Source organism: Microcebus murinus, chromosome 19 (genome assembly GCF_040939455.1).
Source record: "Microcebus murinus isolate Inina chromosome 19, M.murinus_Inina_mat1.0, whole genome shotgun sequence".
NCBI lineage: Eukaryota > Metazoa > Chordata > Mammalia > Primates > Cheirogaleidae > Microcebus > Microcebus murinus.
The window spans coordinates 16,328,712-16,351,155 of NC_134122.1; the positions used below are offsets into that span (position 1 = coordinate 16,328,712).

A 22,444-nucleotide genomic window follows, 5' to 3' on the forward strand; every position below is an offset into this window, starting at 1 on the left:
AATTCTAATAAGATTATTAGAATTATTAGAATTATTAAGATTCCTGGGCTAATAACTTACTAGGATTCCTGCAGTTTGAGCAGGGCTAATAACATTTGTCTTCCTAAATGGAATTGAGTTTACAAATAAAAATTACAAAATAGAAGTAAAGATGAAGTTGAGCTTCTATAGGTACAGATTTAACTGTCCCAGCCTCAAAGTCATGATTTTCTGTTATGAGTATGTGTTTTTCTCTTTCAAAATTGCCAACAGGGAAACTACCTATCTGAAGCTATTTCTGAGGTAGATTTAGTGAGATTATACTAGATTAAAATATGCTGAAGCTGTTTGGCTTCTGCTTTATTGTAGATAGACATAAGATTTTGCTTTGTTTTTTTAAAATCAAGTATAAAATTTGGTTTTTTTATATTTTAATTATTTTAAATTGGCTGGTTAGCTAAGGCATTAATATGGAAATAGTTCTTTCTTTTTAATTCTTCATTTCACTTCTTAAAATAGGAATTGATAAAAGTTTTATCATCAAGTTTTATCTATCAAGTAGAATCTTCTCAGTGTTTTGAAACTCTTCTTTGAATAAATTTAGTTTTTAAAATTATTATTGCAGTTGATTTCCATACAGCAAAGTGATTTTGAAGCTCTAATGCCCTACTTATTTCAAACAATATGTAGTATGGTAGAACACCTGTAAGACAAAGGAATCTGATCAGTCCCTTGAAGTTTGTTAGACTGTTGTTCGGAAGAGGCTTTAGTTTTTTAAAAATATAGATTAAAAAGAAGATGCAGCTGAGTGGTTTGTGTTTTTTATTCTGTTCAGAAATGCAATAAAATATCATGCTAATGAGTTTTTTTCAAAACAGCTCTCATTATACTTTCAGAATTTTCTAAAATAGCTCTACTGTATCTGTTCAGCATTAGTAAAGACTTACTTACCAAGATTCTTTTTCTTGTTTCCTTTTATACCTGCCGCTATCATAACTTGTTTCACCTACCACATTCTCATTGGTATTATCCAGGCAGGAGTAAGTAATTTGTGGAATTGCCTTAATGGTGTGGCCGACAAAGACTCATAAAAACTCTCCATTCTGTATATAAAAATGTTGTAGAGCAGTGGTCCCCAATCTTTTTGGTATAAGGGACCAGTTTCATGGAAGATAATTTTTCCATGGACCAGGGGCAGGGAGCGGGTGGGGAAGATGGTTTTGGGATGATTTAGGCGCATTACATTTATTGTGCAGTCAAACCTCTCTGCTGATGATAATCTGTATTTGCAGCCACACCCTAGTGCTAGCATCACCGCCTCAGCTCCACCTCAGATCATCAGGTGTTAGATTCTCATAAGGGGCATGGAACCTAGATCCCTTGCATGTGCAGTTTACAGTAGTGTTCGAGCTTCTATGAGAATTTAATGCTGCTGCAGATCTGACAGGCGGTGGAGCTCAGGCAGTGATTCAAGCTATTGGGAGCAGCTGTAAATACAGATGAAGCTTCCATCACTCACCTGCTGCCCACCTCCTGCTATGTGGACCGATTCCTAACAGGTCTTTGACTGGTACCTGTCTGTGGCCTGGGTGGGGGTTAGTCACAATTGTAGAGGACTAAAAATGTTCTCTATAATTAGTGTGTATATATGTGTGTGTGTGTGTGTGTGTGTGTGTGTGTGAAAGAGAGATAATTGAGGATTGAAAGTAGTTTTTAAACCATGCTCTTTACTTATAGTTTTAATGGAATATACTGTGCTTTATTTTTTCTTTTCTGTATAGTTATTCAGATACAAAGATTTCTAGAGTAGGAAATTATATCTCTCTTCTGGGAACAGAGATGTGCTCAAAAGGTCTTAGGTTACAAGTGGAAATTATATCACCCTCAGCAACTCTTAACAATAGGAGGGACACTAGGAATAGAAAACATGAGTGTATAATGTATTTTATGATTAAATTCCAAGGAATGTTAAAAAGCAGGACTCTTTTGTTCATTGACAGTTGTTTAAGAATTTGATGTCTTAGTTTCATCACCATTTTTATCAGCTTTTGTCTTTGTATTTGTTAAACATATGATAAGTTCTTATAAAGGAAATTTTGTGTGTTTTGAGATTTGGAAATAGCTTAAATGTTAAATTTAAAGAAATATAGTTATTTTTCTTTTGCTTGGCCATTTTATTATTGCAGATATAAATTAGAAGATTCTGAATTTACTTTGATTTAGAAGACAAGGTTAGAGCTTCTACTGGCATCTCGATTATTTTTAAAGATGTCTTTGAAGCGGAGTTGTATTAATCCAGGTATTTCTGATTTTTCCAGAGTACTTGGTATAAATGAATGGCAGAATACAGGGTTCCAGTATGACGTCATCAGCTGCTTGAATTTGCTGGACCGCTGTGATCAGCCCCTGACTTTGTTAAAAGATATCAGAAGTGTCTTGGAGCCAACTAGAGGCAGGGTCATCCTTGCCCTGGTCCTTCCCTTCCATCCCTATGTGGAAAACGGTAAGTGTGGTCCAGTCACCTCTTATCGGGGATAGCTACTTATTGGTATTGGTGATTTTATTTTGTGCACAATTAAACATTGTCTAGTGTTTCTTAGAATAGCCTGGAATTTAAAATAATACAGTTAATCCATGTAAAATATCACCTTGGTTAATGTTCATCTTAAGGTGGATTTTATAGAACTCTGGCACTTCCTTTGCAGTGGTAATAATTAATACTCAGCTGGGTCTGACTGCTCAAAATTGAAAGCCTGAAAGGGTCTGTATCTCTGTTTTTAAATGGAGCTTGAACCATTTATATATTAGCTTATAAACTGAATCAAGCAATAAATGATGCCTTTTAATCTACTCATATACTTGCTGAATGTCATGGCTGTTTTTTTTTTTTTTTTCATTTTGCATCTCTTATCCCAGACTATAAAAATGATAAATGCTATTATCTGTTTTTCTCTTTTGAAGACCATTTTTGTTTTAGCATGTGTCGTTTCTGTGTATACCATTTGGTTTTTTGATTGCATGGTCTTGCTCTTCAGCAATATTGATTGGAGAATACATTAGAAGAAATGGATTGATTTCATATCACTTCATATTTACTATAATTAGTGTGACAATTAGCTTATGTAGTTTGTATTTTAGGTCATCTTGAAAGTTATGACTTTAAGTCTCCTTTGCATTTTTGTAAGTTAATATATATTAATACAAAATTATTTATTGTGTAAGTAATATATGTTACTATTTAAAAATCTTTGGCCGGGCATCGTGGCTCACGCCTATAATCCTAGCACTCTGGGAGGCTGGGGCGGGTGGATCGTTGGAGCTCAGGGATTCGAGACCAGCCTGGGCAAGAGTGAGGCCTCGTCTCTACTAAAAAAATAGAAAGAAATTAGCTGGACAACTAAATATATAGAGAAAAAATTATCCAGGCATGGTGGTGCACACCTGTAGTCTCAGCTACTCTGGAGGCTGAGGCAGGAGGATCGCCTGAGCCCAGGAGTTTGAGGTTGCTGTGAGCTAGGCTGATGCTACTGCACTCTAGCCTGGGCAACAGAGTGAGACTGTCTCAAAAAAAAAAATCTTTAGTTTTTCTATTCTACTTCCTAGTTTGACCTTGGCTTCAAAAAACTTAAGAGCTCACAGACATTTTTAAGGAATCCATCACTATTTTGCAAGTGTCATAGTTATCAAATACCATGAAAATCTCTGTCTTAAGGAATAAAGCTTATGTTTCTTATAACCGTAGAGTTCTGTATGGATTTGTGTTACCACTTGCTTGCTCCTTAGTTTCTTGTCCTTATTCCCCCACCCCCCAGGTCTCAGTCCCTTCAGATTTAATGCTTGTCTTAAACATTTACCAAATCTTTTCAGATTTATATTGATGGTGGGGAAATGGGGAATTCTTGAGATGTGGAAGGGAGTAAAGAGAACAGATAGAACAGATGTCCCCTCTCCCACTTATATTACATTCCTATTGTTGAATAGTTTGTCATGGTAAAGAAAAAAACTGCTTTAAGTGTGTGTCCATATATCATCTATATGTTACACAGTGAGAAAAGCCTAGTAAATGTCCTCCTTGGTGATTCAGCAACCTGATCTTATTTCAGTGCTATTCCCTGTGTAATTAAGCCTCAGCTCCGTCTCTCATCATTCCACTCACTAGTCTTCAGTTTGTAAGGTCTTGGCTTCCTGTGTCCTGTTGGGCAACCACATGATAGAACTTTAATGCTACTTCCTGGCATAGCAGGAGGTGGAAGAGCAGGGGGAAGAAACATCAATCTAACCACGACTTTTATTTCCTTGTGTTTCTGACACTAAAAATGGAAAGGAAGTCAAACTAGACAAGAGGGCAGTCTCCACTAAGGATTGAAAACAAGCTCCTTGATTGTGGATGTACAGAGCTGCCTGTTGAGTCTAAGGATTCTGGCATGTGACACATTGCAAACCTGAGACAAGAAGCCTTGTTGCTATGGGTGACCTTTAGTGACCTATAAATTTTGCAGACTGCTCCATGGCATTCTGTTATTGCTTCCTTTCTGTAAGTCACTAATTAGATCCTGATGATTTTCATGTGCAACTGTGAGGAGTGGGAGGTAGAAAATGGTCTTACTGTGTGTGAATTCATGAATACTGGGCTGTTTTAAGGATATCTGAGTGTGCTTTGCATACTTGGCTTAATTTATTTTTTTAAAAAAAGCAGTTGTAGGAGAAATGATTACTTGTGTAATTTTTTTGGTAAATGTCTTGAAGTCGAACCACAACAATTTTGTCACTTAGGTTAATTTGGGGAAAAAATAAGATGTAAAAATACATCTTTCTAATCCATTAATATAGTTTATTTGGTTTATGGGCCCAGTTTTGGTTAGAGGTTGTTAAATCTAGTGAGAATTTAGCGAGATAGTCTAAGCAGATACAAATCTATGTGTACATTAAAGAACCATTTATACAGCCCTTTGGCAACTTTATTACTTTTTCCTGGGGTCATTGGTCTAGCTAAATTAGACATGTTTTGTCTTAAAGCTCTCATCCATCTAGATATTGAGAATTGTTTTAAGTGCTAAAAAAAGGTAAAGTACATAACCAAGAAATGAAGAATTACATTTTAAAAATGAAAGTTTAATAGTATTTTTCAAAATTGTAATTTTTATTAAAGTTTAAGCAGCTTGCAGTAGGGCATACAATGAAAAGTTTCTCATCCACTCCAGTTCCACAATCTTGTTCAGGTATCTTAAATATTCTTCAAAAGATAGTCTACGTAAATATAAGTATGTATGTACATTAAAAAATTATTTATACAGATAGAAGTCCATTATAAATACTTTCGTTGCCTTTTTCCACTTAAAGGTATCTGAGAAAGTATTTCTTACCAGCACTCTGTATCTCATCACTGTCTGATGTAAGCAGCAGTATGCTAGAAGGGACTGGGACTGGCTTCTGATAGCTGATTGTTATATTGGTAGGAATTTAATGAATTGGTTGTTAAAGGTGGCTAGTATGGAAATTGACCGTGTATTTATACCATGGGAATTGGTGAACACTACAGATAGCCTCGCCCTTCTCCGAGCTGGGTGTTGAGACTTAGCAGCACTGCTGCAGTGTGCAGCTTTACCCGGGGAGGCCCCTGTTGATGCCCTTCGAGATATCAGCATTCGGCAGACATTTTTTCTTATTTCTAACTTTAATGAAAATATTTCTACTTTAAATATTATGCTGTTTTCTTGACGAGTTTGATGTTGTTTGGCTTGAGATAGTACATTTTTAAAATCTCATTTTAGTAAGAGCTTAAAAAATCAGGAATTTTGTCACCTAAGTTTTCAACATCTGTGGAGATTGGTCATATTGTTTTTCCTTCCTTGACTTATGAAATTAATAGTTCTTTTCAGATCTCTCTTCCCCACCCCTACCTTGATTTCTGGGCTTAAACTCAATAGTCTTTTCTTTTTCTTCTTCCTAGACACTGAGTTTTACTTTGTCGTCCAGGCTAGAGTTCAGGGCCACTATCATAGCTCACTGCAGCTTCAAACTCCTGGGCTTAAGCGATCTTCCTGCCTCAGCCTTTAGAGTAGCTGGGGCTATAGTTGTGTGCCACCATGCCCAGCTAATTTTTTAAATTATTTTTTGTAGAGATGGTGTCTTGTTATGTTGCCCAGGCTGGTCTTGAACTCCTGGCTCAAGGAAATCTCCTGCCTTGGCCTCCCAAAGTGCTGGGATTACAGGTGTGAGCCACTGTGCCCAGCTGATAGTCTTTTTTTTTTTTTTCTTAAATGCATCACTAGATTCTGTTTACAAAAATTCAAAATAAAAATAGGAGCATTAATATTATTATCGATAATGATATTTGTTCTGCACCTGATCTTTTTTTTATTTATATGATTTATAAGGAGGGTAGATATTATCTTTTGTTATGTTTTGGTATCAATGTTCTCATGTTGTAAAAAAATAATATGGAACATTATGCTCTATATCCTGTTCTTTGGCAATTTGGTAGAGTTCTTTTGTGAAACTATGTAGGCCTATGCTTTTTGGGTGGTGTAGCCCTGTGGCAACTTTCTTACTTTCTTCTGGGGCCACTGGTCTGATTAAATTACACATGTTGAGTCTTAACGCTCTCATCAGTCTAAATAGAAATAAGCAAGACTCTGGCAGAACTGTTTTGTGGAAAGAGCTTGGGTTTTGGGGGCTGACCCCTGTTTGAAATATGGATTACTTGGGCCTCTCATAGATATTAGTGTTTCATCTGCAAAAAAAGGGGCTAATACCTACTTTGAGGCTTATTGTGAGAATTAAATAATCTAACATACAGGACGGTGCCCAGCTGTGTCTGTCTCATCGGTATTTAATAAATGTTAGGTTTATTTCATTCTGTACTATTCTATTACTTTGTTATTTGTGGCTTTATTGATTATACTTGTTCACAGTTTTTCAGATTGAAATAATTGTATCTTTTAGATACTTCTGAAGCTCTTAACAATAATCAGAATTTGAAGTCTTCTTTCTGCATTTTAACTTTATCTCAAAGTCTGCGCATTCTCCGTTGTTTTATGTTAATTGATGCCACAGAGACTTAACTGTCTGCCTAATAGCCAGGATTTCAGATTCTCTCAAGATTTACATAGTATGAAAAACAGATTACTTATTTTAAAAATCCTGTTAGCATCTTTTTTTTTTTTCTGTTAGCATCTTTTGGTATGTGGTTTAAGTGCTCTTGTTTCTAGAGGGTATGTAGACACTAGAACACCTCTATGTTTTCCTCTTAAAGTTGTGTTATGAACTGCATGTTTGCATTCCCCCAAATTCATATGTTGAAACCTCTCTCTCCCCCCATTGTGATGGCATTAGGAGATGAGGCCTTTGGGAGGTAATTAAGATTAGCTGAGGACAGAGCCTTCATGAATGTGAGTAGTACTCTTATAAGAGTTCTGAGAGACTTTGCTTCTCTCTGCTCTCTGCCACATGAGTGTATAAGTCAGCAGTCTGCAGCTGGGAAGAGGGTCCTTATCAGAACCCAACCATTCTGGCATCCTAATCTCAGACTTGCAGCCTCCAGAACTGTGAGAAGTAAATTTCTGTTGTTTATAAGCCACCTAGTCTATGGTAATTTGTTATAGCAGCCCAAACTATTAATAAAACAAATTGTTTCAGTATTATTCACTTTTCATTGTCATGGGAAGTTTAAATCTAATCAGGAAGCTATAGCTTCATCTTTTCCAGTGAATATTCTTCTGGATGCTCAGATAGTAGGAAAATTAATAGTGTTAGGGATTCCATGAACAGTCTTGGAAAGGGGTGAGGGTTGATGGCTAGGAAGAGAAGTGTGCCACACATCTCAGTTGACATGCTGAAAGAATATTTTTCTGTAGAAACATTGTTCAATTGCATTTTTATATAAACACATTTGAAGGCCTACTGTGTACCAGATAGTGCTAGGCAGTGGAAATGTAAGGATAAATGGGAATTGTGCTTCTACTCTTAAAACACAGAGTAAGATAGAAAATAGATGTAAAGAGATAATGGCAGGATGATGTGATAAGAAATATGAAAATGTACCATAGGGTTAGAGAAAAAAAGTTCCATTAAATGTTGGGGGAGTAAGGGAAGGTTTCATGTTGGGGCTGACATTTGAGCTTTGTTTGTAATCTGAAGCATTTTACCAGGCAAAGGGGAAGAGCATATTCAAAAGCATGAGGGTGAACAAAATCCGGGATTAGGGTAGGGCAAGTTGTGTGACCCAAGGATAATATGCAAAAGAGGTCTTTGATTGTATAATAGTGTGGTACTATTGCAAATATTGTTGGCTTGGTCGATGAATAAATGAATGTTACATATACATCAGGCACTCTTATACATGACTTAGACGAATAGAAATCCTTTTGGAAAGCGGATCCCTTAAAAATCAATCTTTGGTGGCTCACGCCTGTAATCCTAGCTCTTGGGAGGCCGAGGCGGGCGGATTGCTCAAGGTCAGGAGTTCAAAACCAGCCTGAGCAAGAGCGAGACCCCGTCTCTACTATAAATAGAAAGAAATTAATTGGCCAACTGATATATATATATAAAAAATTAGCCGGGCATGGTGGCGCATGCCTGTAGTCCCAGCTACTCGGGAGGCTGAGGCAGAAGGATCACTCAAGCCCAGGAGTTTGAGGTTGCTGTGAGCTAGGCTGACGCCACGGCACTCACTCTAGCCTGGACAACAAAGTGAGACTCTGTCTCAAAAAAAAAAAAAAAAAAAAAAAAAAAAAATCAATCTTTGAAACACAGTCCTTACATTTGGGAAAGTCATATTCTGAATCAGATACTAGTTCATCTTAGAGATTTTGTCTCCTTGTTAGCTACACAAAGAACAGCGTATTTTCAGCTCTGGCATTAAGTACCAAAATGTAATGACTCCCAGAAATGGAAAGTAAATGGTCTAATTCAACACTTCTTCTATTCATCTAGATGGAATTAGTGCTTGCCAATGTTCTTACAATCTGGTTTAGAAGTTCATTTATTTCACCTGAGCCAGTGGTCTCAAAGTGTGGGGGTATATACCTCAGAGAGTACACAAAACAATTTATTTTTGAATATAGGAAGAAAATATTAGCATTTATATTACTATTTATGCCATTGTTTAATTTCTGTTTTTCTATATAAGATACAAACATACATAGCCATGCATACATACATACACTACACACAACACATGTGTATAACATACATGTGCACACACGTGTACACGCACGTACAAATAGAACGAGGTTACATGCTCCTTCCTCTCTTCTTTGCATTTTTCTGGACACGTGATCAGAAGGGTTTGATATCACTGATTTAAGTGCATTAATGCAAATTTACTTCAAAGGGATCTTAAGCCTTAAAATTCTATCTAGGTTTTAAAAAGAATATGTCTCATTTAATACCAGTTTAAAAGAAACACTTTAATGAAATAAACATAATAGGTTGTAATTTATGTTTAATAATGAATACACTCTTGTGGAAGTTTTAGATTTTTTATACGAAAGTAGTTTTCAAAGAGCAATCCATATCATGTTTTCTTAGTGAAGTGTGGTACCAAATTCCATAAATATCTTTTCTGTACCCAGCCCCCTATCTGATATTAACCTAAATTAGTTAAAAATCAGTATTGCAAATATACTCATAAAGTCAATGCTTGCTGCACATGCCTGCCTTGGTGCTGTTTATTTGGCACAACACTGACATCTAGAGTCAGTTGTGGCTTATTTGTTCTGTTCAACCTGCTTTGGATTTTCTTTATTTTGGCTTTTATTTTCTTACTCTAATCTCTATTTTCAGTTTTTGCTGGTAGCATGATGTAAGTTATTTTGCATACCTTGGCAGGCAAATGTGCACGATACCATTGCCCCATTATAGTATCAGAAGAAATAATTTTCATGCTAAGGACTTTTCAAAATGAATTTCTCTGACTCATATTTTGGCACTTTGCTCCCTCCCAACTTATTCTAATTGTCCCATCATTTCCACAACCCAGAAAGATGATTCTTCCACTCAAGATTGAGGCATGTAGAGTTTGACTTCAAATCTTCAGAGTAGCAGTCATCACATACCTCATGTGTTGACTGAAATAAACTTTTTATAAAAGTTTTTGAAAATGTTAGGCTGCTTAGAATTTTCTTGGCAAATTAGGAAAGTATTTTTCAGTTGCTTTTTGTTTGGTTTTAGTATTTTGGTGGTTACTATTAGTGATTGTTTCGTACTCTGGCATCTTCTTTGCAGACAGTTACCTTTGATTTTTTTTTTTTAAGACCTGTTGATGGGACACAACATGTCTTCAAGAAAATAAAAAGAAAGTAGTAAAAGTTATTAAATTTTAAAGAATTAAAAAAAAAAAGACCTGTTGAGTGTCCATTAACACTTCCGTAGCTTCTGGAGTTGGGTTTTCAGTGACTTAATTGAAAATTAAAAATGTTTCTATGGTCTTTCATAGTTGGAAAGTGCTCTTCTGTTTTCATAAGTGTTGTCTTCTTTCTCCTGCAATGGTAAATAGCGAGCCATTTTAAGGTTATGTAACCAATGATGTCATCCTCCAAGCAACATAGAAGTCATTGTGCCATCTTGCATTCTGGGTCCTAAGTACCCTTCTAGTATTCTTAAAGGTCAGGTTGCCATCTTCCCTATGTACATTTAAGGTAGGATGTGGGAACTGAAAAATAATTTTCCTTTTTAGTTGTCATCGTCAAAACCCTGGCTGGGAACTTTACAATTCTTACTCCTAGGCCTACCTTCAGGCCACTTACCTTTGCCTCTTTATTGAAAAAGATGCTTCAGCCTCAATAAGAAAAAAGTGTGCACAGGCATAAGTATTCAGCATGGCATCTTAGGTAATTAGACCATCCATCATATTTATGTATTTTATATATACACTGAAGAATGAAATGACTGCTTGGACAATATTCTGTCCTTGGAAAAAAATCCTTTTTAAAACTTAGATTAAAAAAATATATCTTGTATCAGTCTCCTGTTACATTTGCCTCTTGGCTGCTATTTAAGAGGAAAATAGTTTTACTAGTATATAAATTTACATTGTATACATTTTAGTTTAAATCTGAGCAAACTGATTATGTATCATGGAAACCAAGTATCTGTTGTACTAGCTCTAAAAACAGCATCTTGTTTGAAAAACTTGTTTATATAACATTGTCAGAATTTATTAGATAATATAGATGTATTCTTCCTGACAAAATACTCATTTTTTTATCTAATTAACTGCATCTTTTCTAATGTGAATTTATTTTTGCCTTATCAGTAACAAGTAATTTTTTCTTCACAATTTGATCCACAAATATTTGCAACATCTATGTAATGCCTACTACTGCATGCAAGATACTGTACAAAGTAGCTTTTAATTCATCCTTTTAAAGCATCGTTATCTATTTTGAAAACATTGCTTATGTCCAATGTGTTTCGGAGAGTTTCCATGTCATTAAGACATGAGCCTGGGGCTATTTAATACCATATCAGTGACTAAGCTGAGTAAGCTCCTGCTTAGAAAAAATAAAAAATAAGAAAAAAATTTATAAATAAAACAAAGTAAAAGAAAAACAAAACCATATCAGGTGTTCTTTGTTATGTGTTTATCAAAACAGGTTCTATACAAAAATGCTTTTTATGTGAATATCCTCTTTTAGACTCTTCTGAAGGAAAGCAGGGTTATTGACAGCTTGTTGGCAGCTTAGTTTTTTCAGACATGCTTTATATCTGTGTTACCTTTTTTTGATATTTTACACTTACAGGTTGTTGACTTGTTTCCACATATCTCTTATGGTATAGTTCTTGAGCAATTTCCTGAAAAATACGCCGAGCACTCTTCTTCTGTAAATACAAATGAGAAAAAATATCTTTCTTTGAGGACTATTAGCAATGATTGTTGCACATCATCAGAAAATTTTCTTTCTTTACTGCCACCACCAGTCTCAGAAACTACCCCCCTCATCTATACCTACAGTTAACTCTTTTTAAGTACATTAATTTATGATTGAGAACTATCAAATTTAAATCACAGTTTACCACTTGAGTTTCTCAACAGTAGGAAACATTAATGTTCATGGTTGAAAAGTTGTCATGGTATTCTCTGTGTTTCTTAAAATATTTCAGATTTGAAATAGTTACAACCAGCCACAATTTTAAAAATATTATGCAAGTTTGGGAGGCCGAGGCGGGTGGATTGCTCAAGGTCAGGAGTTCAAAACCAGCCTGAGCAAGAGCGAGACCCCGTCTCTACTATAAACAGAAAGAAATTAATTGGCCAACTGATATATATATATAAAAAAATTAGCCAGGCATAGTGGCGCATGCCTGTAGTCCCAGCTACTCGGGAGGCTGAGGCAGAAGGATCACTCGAGCCCAGGAATTTGAGGTTGCTGTGAGCTAGGCTGACGCCACGGCACTCACTCTAGCCTGGACAACAAAGTGAGACTCTGTCTCAAAAAAAAAAAAAAAAATATTATGCAAGTGTTGGTCTTTACCTTTTGGGAATCTTCTTTTGTTTCTTTGTTCCTTAGAGTGTTAGATTTTGACTGCTAAGAAGAAAAGAAAAGTAGATAAAACATTTTATACACTCATAATTGTGGCAGATAATCTCATACCATAATAAGTTTAAACTACCTTAATATTTAAATGATATTAAGAGATGATTTTTATCATTTCTGAGGTGCTTTTATTCCATTAAGAAATTAAACTGATGTTGATTGTAGGATTTATAGTAATCATACCACAACATGTATATACCCCCTCTTACAACATATGCTCAGCCAAAAGATGTTTTTTCTCAGCAGCTTTAGGCCTTTTTTGAATATTTTCAGGTAGCTTCTAGTCTCTTTGTTAACCCCTTTTTGTTCTTAAAGACTATTCTTAGGGCTTTCATATATAACCATAATATCCCACTCCTACCTCCCCAACCCTCACCCGTGCAGCAGAAAGATAGCATAGAAGATGGTTCTTTATATTAATGGGCTTTAAAGAGAAAACACTGTAAATTGTGTACTCTGGTTAATCATTTCAGTGATAAGAATTTATGCCTCTTTCTACAGCTCTCTCCTGCAGGTGGTATTCCCTGCAGATGCAAAGGAAGATATTAATTAGGTGAACTCTTTCTGAGGCTCACAAGTTGTGGAGAGACGGAAATTATCTTCTTTGTGATAACCTTCAAGGTTATAGGGAAATCACTGCAAGAAAATGTGACTTACTTTGGAGAGAACTATGAAGACGACACATAAACCAGTAATGTAGATAGAGAGCAGTGACAGGACAGCTGTCAGGAGACTCCGCAGTTCCTTGCTGAGAAGCTCAATTTCTTAATTACAGAAACAAAGAAACACAGTCATTATTGAAGCATATTCTTGCAAATACATATATAAAATATAATTGATACTACATGAGAGAGGTGAAACGTGAGCTTACTCTGCTTGCCTGTTCATATAAAAATTTGTTCATGGTTTCTTGATTCAAAAGACAGTCAAGTATGTGATAGTTAAAGTTAGTTCATGGGTTCTTTAATGTATTATACCAAAAGCATTACTCATTTTTAAAAATTAAAAATTCATTTAACCATTTGTCATAATGGTAAGAACCACTTTTTATATAAAGCATTACTTGGAGTTAGATGAACATTTCAAGATAGTTTGTTCAAGGACATTTAAAATTTCTTTTGGTAGAAATGCTGTACAAGTGTCATCAAGAGTCTGCTTATATAGTTAAGACATTTTCACGTGTATTGTCAATGCTGACATCTATAACTTTGGAACTGTTTAGTGTACATAGCTGAATAGTGCAGTCTGTAAAAGAACCTGCAAAGATCATGTGTTATAAGCAAGCATTGCTTGCTTAAAAGACAGGTGGTGTTATTGCTACGTGTATTCTTATTTCTTTATGTAATAATAAAGTTCTAGAAGTAGAATTATTGAAAATTATTCCATTTTCATATTCTGAAATTCTCTGTCCTTGTAGAAGTGTCCTGTGCTCTAGGTAAGAATTAAGTAACATGCCATGTCTTCAAGTATCTGATTATTTGAAGTACAAAATATAATTACATGTGTAATTATTATCTGAATAACCTGTACTTTCAAACTAAATTATCCCATAGATGCTTATCCTGTGAACTCAGTTTATACAATGTACATTTTTATTTGTGAAACTAATGAATTAACCACATCTATACAACTTTGAAAGAAAAAGTTGCAGTGCTAAATTAGGACCTCTATATAGAAAAGGCAGGAAGTTGCAATGCTGGTCTCAAAACCTTCATTTCTGACCACAGAGAAGAATGTCTTCATATAAGCCTTGCAGTCGTAAAGAAGACCTTCATCTCTTTATACACCATTTTTCCTTTTTTTTTTTTTTTTTTTTTTTTGAGACAGAGTCTCACTTTGTTGCCCAGGCTAGAGTGAGTGCCGTGGCGTCAGCCTAGCTCACAGCAACCTCAAACTCCTGGGCTCAAGCAATCCTGCTGCCTCAGCTTCCCGAGTAGCTGGGACTATAGGCATGCGCCACCATGCCCGGCTAATTTTTTCTATATGTATTAGTTGGCCAATTAATTTCTTTCTATTTATAGTAGAAACGGGGTCTCGCTCTTGCTCAGGCTGGTTTCGAACTCCTGACCTCGAGCAATCCGCCTGCCTTGGCCTCCCAGAGTGCTAGGATTACAGGCGTGAGTCACCGCACCCGGCCTCCATTTTTCCTTTTGACTAACATTTTATTATAGAAGGCTAATGCAGTGAGACACAAATATCTAAAGTTGTCATGTATATGTTTTACTACCAGTGGCTAATTTTTACTGAGTATTTGATATATGGTAAGCACTATTAAAAGTGCTTTGTGTATATTAACTCATTTGTAATTTATCTTACAGGTGAGAATAAACTAAGGTTAAATGACATTCAAATATTCAGAACCCTTTAGAACATCCCTGAGAGTTAAAATCAGCATTTATAATACTGGACGATCTCAGTTACTCAGAGTCCTATTTTAAAACTGAAGGGTTGGTTGATTTTGAGCTTATGTTTTAATGATTTCAAATTGCTCATCATACCAGAGTCCTTTTTAAGGGAAGAGATCCAACAATGGCAAGGAGTTACTGCTGCTCTCGTTCTTCCCCTAAAATCATGTGAAACTTCTCTGAAGTTTCTTAATCTCTGACTAGTCAAGGAATGACTTGGTGAGATTACTGATAGGATTTAGCTAGGTTTGATGTTCTCACTTGGGTGAGGAATTGTCACGGGTTTTAGCAAATCTCAGGAAGCCAGGGCCATTACTCTCAGTTCTTTGTTATCCAGGCAGAATGGGAAGGCTGAGCAATCCTCCAGTGGCTTCTTTCCAACATTTTGCTAATTCTCCATAAGGCATATTTTCTCTGAGTCCAGTGTATTGATCATATATGTTTCTCTAGTGCTTTGTTCTAAGTGGTGCAATACCAGATCAGGTCCTAAGAAAGCTGATAGTTTCTCATCACAAGTTTCCTTTGATACATTACACCAAACCACTGTAATATACAGAAAGGACGAAAGTGATTGGTTAGCCTTCACTAGCAAAGTGAGAGAATGTAGAGAGAGAATGTAGAGAGAGAATGTAGCAACTGCATACCACTGACTGTGTCCATGGATGTTGGGAGGTAGGGTTGGAGTAGTTCTTTAATCCAAATCTCAGGGTGACTTGTGTTCAGATCATGCCCCTCACTGGCTGGGGTATCAAATTAGCAAGTTTATCTCATGATTTTTTGCATGTGAGTAAGTTCTGTAATGATTGTAAAGGTCTGAGCAAAATGCAAGTATATACTGAAATAAAGCCGAACTGACTGACCTCTTACTACCAGCGTGGTTCCACCTCCGGTTTGCTTAGCTCTGGGTTCCTTTGCACTGGGAAATGCTATTCCACAGATGTAAATTGCACTGTCATTTGAAGTCACTCTGTTTACAGTGAGGGAAACTTGGTTTTGTACCAGATTTTCCCTCACCGTGAATTTGTCTGCCTCACTTCTGCATCCGTCCTGGCACAGGTTCTCAGGCTGGTGAGTGCCGTAGCGAAACCACAGGCTTGTTGGATGCTCTGAAGGGCATTTAGTTGCAGAGAAGTTACACTCTATGGTGACAGCCTCCTGAGTGTAGTCCACCTCTAGGTAATGTGGTTGTATGACCGAGACCGTGCAGGCACCCACAGCACCTGCGGGAGGAAGCAGATGGAGGTTTAGTGGCTTCTCACCTCACCTTGTGTTTTTATTTTACTTATATTTTCTGGCTAGGAAATCCAGCCATTTTCTTACCTTACTCCCAGTGCAAACAAGACTATACAAATAGACACCAGTGGTCCTCACGTGTCCTAACTCTCCATGTTTATGACATTTACCTGCTGGTTTGTATGATGTCTGGTTACCTGAGGATGGCCCCAGAGAGGTTCCAGTGAAATCAGCATCATGAGCAGAGGTAGCAGCATATCTGGAGTCAGAAGTTTGGGGTCCAGGTATACATTCTTGCTACTTACAAGCTTTCCTTTGATCTCGTGCAGATCACATAATCTCCCAGCCTGCTTCCTCACCTGTGCCCCTCCCCTCACAGGATTGCTGTTTTCAGTGTGGTGACCTGTATCAAACTCTTTGTACAAATGTTGCTGCCGCTGATTGAGCACATGAGCAGTATCGATTTTAGGGTTTTTGTGGGGGTTGGGATTGCTAGGAATTCATGGCAATTCACAATTGTTTCTTTGTGAGCCTGGTGTCCCTTCGGGAAACATGATAAAGGGCAAGATGTACACCTGTGGAAATCCAGCCCTGGCTTATCCTACGATGTCTTTGATTACTGAGCAGAGGCCAACTGAGCTAGCCATGCCATGGCTAGGCAGATTTGATTTCTTCCTGGCACGGGTATACTCTTTGTGGGTCCTTGTAGCATTTATCTTATTTGATTGACAATATTGTGATCAAGAACACAGACTTGAGTTCAGATCTATCTTAATCTCAAGTTATCTTTCAAATAAAGTTTTTAAAAGGGAAGCTAAGAAGCTGGGCATGATGGCACGTGCCTGTAGTCGCAGCTATTTGAGAGGCTGAGGTGGGAGGATTGCTTGAGCCCAGGAGTTGGAGGCCAGCCTGGGCCACACATAGAGACCCCATCTCTATAACAGAAATACTAAAAAATAAATAAAAAAAAGAGACGCTGACTTCTAACACTTTCCTTTAAGAACTAGTAGCATAGGGTAAAATAAGTATTTGCAACTTTGGAGTTTTATATCTCTACTTATTTCCAACTTCTGTGAAATTTGTGTGTGGGAGAAAACCAGTTGTGGTTTCCTACAGAAGCAGGGACTTGTGAGGAAACTGCTGTTCCCTCCCCTACCAGTTAAGCAACATATTAGCCAAAAAGAGAAGTTTGGACGATATGTCACACCACCTCCTGCTCCTGTGAAAAGTTTCTCTTTAAGAATTCTCATATTCGGCGGGGTGCGGTGGCTCACGCCTGTAATCCTAGCACTTGGGAGGCCAAGGTGGGCGGATTGCTCGAGGTCAGGAGTTCCAAACCAGCCTGAGCAAGAGCAAGACCCCATCTCTACTATAAATAGAAAATTAATTGCCCAACTAAGATATATATAGAAAAAAACTAGTCGGGCATGGTGGCTTATGCCTGTAGTCCCAGCTACTCGGGAGGCTGAGGCAGCAGGATTGCTTGAGCCCAGGAGTTTGAGGTTGCTGTGAGCTAGGCTGACGCCACGGCACTCACTCTAGCCTGGGCAACAAAGCGAGACTCTGTCTCAAAAAAAAAAAAAAGAATTCTCATATTCTACAGGATTTTTTTAAAGAGTCGGGTGTTGCTGTGTTGCCCAGGCTGGTCTTGAACTCTAGATTTTTTTTTTAAACATATTATCCACTGAAACGTTTGAAAGTTTATCTCCTCGGTAGAGGGAATAAAATACTCTTTTTACTATTTTTAAAAAACCACATTAGAAAATAAGTAGAGAACTAATTTTTGACACATAAACAAAGCTTTTTATTATAGAAAATGTCAAACATATGCAGAAGCAGCATGAGCACAGTGAACCCCCCGCTGTCATGGCTTCAACCTAATCTTGTTTTCTCTCTCCCCATCCACTCCCGCACTCCCATGTTATTTCAGAGCAAATCCTTGCCATTTGATCTGCACATCTTTCAAAATATATTCCTAAAAGATAAGGATTCTTCTTTAAAATAACATCAATTATTATAAAAGTTTTTTTGGTGGGGGACAGGGTCTCACTTTGTTGCCCAGGCTGGAGTGAGTGCCGTGGCGTCAGCCTAGCTCACAGCAACCTCAAACTCTGGGCTCCAGCAGTCCTTCTACCTCAGCCTTCTGAGTAGCTGGGACTACAGGCATGTGCCACCATGCCCGGCTAATTTTTTCTATATATTTTTAGCTGTCCAATTAATTTCTTTCTATTTTTTTTTGGTAGAGACGGCGTCTCACTCTTGCTCAGGCTGGTCTCAAACTCCTGAGCTCAAACAGTCCACCCACCTCAGCCTCCCAGAGTGCTAGGATTACAGGCATGAGCCACTGCTCCCGGCCAATTGATAAAATATTTTATAAAAACAATATATACTTACTAGGAAAAAATAGAATATTACTGTAAGTAGAATCAAGAAGAAAGCTGTAGTCCTTTCACATGAAATAACTACTGTTAACATTTTGGTGTATTTCTTTACAGATGAGAAAAAAGTTATTTTAAGAACTTTTGCTCCTTCCCTGCCTTATGATCCAAATGTTATGGGCAAATCTGAGATTATTAGAACTATGATGTAGGAGACACTTTCTCTTTTATAGAGGAAAGAATGAGTATAGGCAGAATTTTTAAAATAGATATAGGAGGACAGCTATTCTCTGTAGAAGGAGTCATATTGTTTTTTTTTTTTTTTTTAATGACAGTTACTTTTAATTTACAGAAACATTATTCTTTGAAAACAGCAGATACTATTTAGTACTCTATGCAGAGCGAGTTTGCCCACCTGGGAATGGAATTGTTGATGACTAGCATACATGATTTTAAGAACCTTTTGTTTAGCGAGGTGCTCACTAAGGCAGCATAACAGAAGGAATTTTCAAGGTTAATATGAAACTTTTTTTCAGCTAGTCTTTTATTCCCTATTTCTCTGGGGAAAAAGGAAACTTATCGCCTTAGACACCTTTCATAATGTTACACATTTAAAAATTATTTGTAGGAGCTTAAAATATAAATGCGTTAGATGAAAAATAGCAGTTGATTTAAATCAAATGGGGGAGGAGAAAGAGAAGAATCTTACCAACATAAAAGAGAATCAGACTGACTTGCAGACGGAGATCGAGGTGGCCTCTGTTCACAGTCTTCATTTCTGTGCGTGTGTGCGCAGTCCCGTTGGGGTATGTATTTTAAAGGAGAATTGGCTTTCTTTTTTCTTCCTCCTTTCTCTTTTTAGAAAGGAAGAACTGAAGAGAGAGGAACCTCTTATTAAGGAACCGTAATCAGGAACTTTTTGAAATTGTGTAAATATGATTTATAACCCAGTTTAACCGTTTCACGTTGAGATTTTATCCTGGGGCACATTTCTAAATGTGCATATGATGGTTTTTTTTTTCATGGATTTTACAAACCCTCACAGGTGTTAGGTGTTTTGGGTGAGATTTTGATTTGGACGTAACATATTCCCAGGAAGGGGTATTGTTTGACAGCAAATCAGTACTTTAACTTTCCAGAGCAGTTCAGTCACTGGTCCTTGGGTCCCTGCTGTGTGCCCGGCTCTGGGCCAGTAACTGCTGGGAAGGGAGAAGCGGTAGAAGGAAGTGGCTTCATGTAGAACAAGAGAAAAATTAGTGAACAGCACATCCTAGTACGATGAAGAAATACATTGGCATTACCTAGTTGTGCCCAGTTTCGAATGCAGAGACCCTTTCCTAATGTCGCTGTGGAACAGACGTGTGGGCCCGCTGTCCCCTGTGTCCCCCTCCCTCTGTGTCCTGAATATGCCTGGGCCTGGAGCTGTATTCGGTTGGGGGTTGTCTTTGTCAGCAGCAGGAACAGACTCGGGTTGACTTAAGCAAAAGAAAATTCACTGAAAGGATTTGGGGGATAGCTCCCAGAGTCACTGAGAGGACTGAAGAATCATTTATGGGATCCACAGCCAGGAAAAATGCCCCAAATCACGCTATAAAATGGGTCTGAAGAGCATGCTGCTACCGCCAGGCACTAGGTGCCATAACTCGGTCGTCATTCCATTCTGCTGCTGCCCCAGCCAGTTGGTCTCACTGCCATTGCTCTACCCCTTGGAGAATGAGCCTCGAGCCTTGCGTCCCCACTGCTTTTGTCACTATGTTCCTTCCAGGTCTCAGGCAAGCGTGCCTGAGTGTAGGTCGTGTGCCAGTGCCTCGGCTGCAGGGAGTTCCCCAGACACAGGGAGAGGGTTCAGTGCTGGGCCATCAAAGACAATGGAGAATCTCTCCACCATAGTGTTCGTACTCCTGGCACCTACTGATTATATACTTTCTCTTTGACGGAAGGTTATTCACAATCTGAATTCAGTAACATTTTTAAGGATATATGTAGCTTATGCATCACCATAATACCTAAAAGCACTCCAAAATTTAGATATACTGTCACTTTTGTGTATGTGACTATAGTCAGTGCTTGGTTTGTATGTGAATTTGAAGACCCTGCCTATCCTCTCATCCCCCAGGTGGCTGATGCTCATAGGTTTGGCAATGACTGACAGAGACTTTAGTCACTAGTCCAAGAAATACTAGGTTGACTTATCCATTCTAATGTTTGATTTTTATGAAAAGGTAGGGTACAAGTCAACTTCCCTTGGAAAACACACTGACGGTCTGTTTTGATAAATTAAAATCCTTCATGAACCAATTTTTATTTTTAGCCTAGTAAATCTAAGTAATATGTTGCATAAGTTAACTACACCGGTGGTATTTTCTTGCATTTGTCTAAAACTCTCTTTCAGGTATAACATGCTACTCTGTTTTACTCTGTTTCTGTATTCTAGAATTTAATGACCAGTTTTCTGAACCCATTAACTATTACAGCCCCCAGTTAGTCTAATGGAGGATGGTATCTGAAACAGCTTTAACCTTGGATTGCATTTCTGCTCTGACACTCACTAACTTTGCAAGTTTGGACAAATTCTTTAGCCCTTCTGAGTCTGTACTTTATCTCTGTGCCCACCTACCTCAAGGGGTACCTGGGAAGTAGAGGGCAGATGAGACATCAAAGCACTCGGGTCTGGAACATACCGTGTCCCTGGCAATTACTGTCCCTCACCGCTTCCCTCTTCAAATAACTTGTTTTGGCTGGGCGCGGTGGCTCACGCCTGTAATCTTAGCGCTCTTGGGAGGCTGAGGCAGGCGGATGGTTTGAGTTCAGGAGTTCGAAACCAGCCTGAGCAAGAGCGAGACCCTGTCTCTATTAAAAAAAAATAATAATAATAACTTGTTTGTTCTAGAATTTAACTTAATGTTTTTATTTGTTTTAGTAGGTGGCAAGTGGGAGAAACCATCAGAAATTTTGGAAATCAAAGGACAGAACTGGGAAGAACAAGTGAATAGTCTGCCTGAAGTTTTCAGAAAAGCTGGTTTTGTTATCGAAGCTTTCACCAGACTGCCATACCTGTGTGAAGGCGACATGTATAATGACTACTACGTTCTGGATGACGCTGTCTTTGTTCTCAAACCAGTATAAACACGTGGAGGTCGAAGTCTTCGGAGTCCATACCCTCCAGGATGCACCCTCCAGAAGAGGGTCTGTGTTAACAGTTACGTGAAGGGAGGCCCTTTGGGGACCGCCATTCTAAATATCATGTAGGAATTTAAAAAGCCAAAATACTAATTATTTCTTTGTAGTGTGTAAAAGGAATGTTTTTAAAACAAAAACCCAACTCTTTGTGGATTTTTATCAACTCTTTACTCAGAGCCACACTTCAATGCAGGTCACACTTCAATTATGATGGAAGATATTTTTTATACTTAACTGCAGTAGGGACTCATTCCCAGACAAAGCAATAGTCATGACTTCGTGGAACCAATAAATGGATTGTTTTTAATAAAATGAAGACTGGCAATAAAGCTGTCCATTCACTTGCAAATATTGGTTATAAGGTATAGCCACTGATACTCTTTCATGTTTAGAAATTCTTTCGTTGTTATTCAAGAAAATGTTTTTAATCATGCTAATAAACTTTTTTGGAGATGACTTTGGCATTATGTTTGAGTTAATATAAGGCTCCCCTATCCTTTTTTATTGCTTCGGCTTTAGGAATACCCAAATAGTAGCATTATGCACAAGACTGAGACAAGTTGAATATGTGGTGAAGGAAGGCTTTCAGACTGGGGGGCAGGGGAGATTATTGCAAATTGCAGTGAATGCTGAGGCAGTCCAGACACTCCTAAAAAAGAACAGCCTCATTCAGATATAGTACTTCAGGGACCACGCCCACTCCCTAATTAATGTTGCTTTGAGAATTGCA

The 22,444-nt window shown here is 37.7% G+C and overlaps 2 protein-coding genes across 6 annotated transcripts in view; one reads left to right on the top strand and one right to left on the bottom strand.

Annotated features, from left to right (window-relative positions):
• Positions 1 to 22,170, top strand: part of METTL9 (methyltransferase 9, His-X-His N1(pi)-histidine) — a 44,580-nt gene extending 22,410 nt beyond the window's left edge. For 2 of the 4 annotated variants that reach the window (XM_012780214.2, XM_012780211.2), the window contains exons 4-5: positions 2,298 to 2,482; positions 21,455 to 22,170. In XM_012780214.2, the coding sequence (XP_012635668.1) occupies positions 2,298 to 2,482; positions 21,455 to 21,660 (391 nt within the window). In that variant the 3' untranslated portion in view covers positions 21,661 to 22,170. The remainder of the gene's footprint in view (positions 1 to 2,297; positions 2,483 to 21,454) is intronic. The other 2 variants (XM_012780215.2, XM_012780213.2) reach the window with 1 other exon arrangement.
• Positions 9,372 to 19,375, bottom strand: IGSF6 (immunoglobulin superfamily member 6). 2 transcript variants are annotated; one of them, XM_075995175.1, is made up of 6 exons: positions 19,244 to 19,375; positions 15,784 to 16,143; positions 13,176 to 13,282; positions 12,456 to 12,506; positions 11,722 to 11,802; positions 9,372 to 10,461 (listed from the first exon to the last, which is right to left on the bottom strand). In XM_075995175.1, exons 1-6 carry the CDS (start codon positions 19,308 to 19,310, stop codon positions 10,402 to 10,404), a joined length of 726 nt encoding a protein of 241 aa, XP_075851290.1. In that variant the 5' UTR covers positions 19,311 to 19,375; the 3' UTR covers positions 9,372 to 10,401. The 2 variants fall into 2 exon arrangements, with proteins under 2 accessions (XP_075851290.1, XP_012635670.2); XM_012780216.3 differs by having other exon boundaries at positions 12,456 to 12,509; positions 19,244 to 19,374.
• Positions 22,171 to 22,444: the final 274 nt, after the last annotated feature.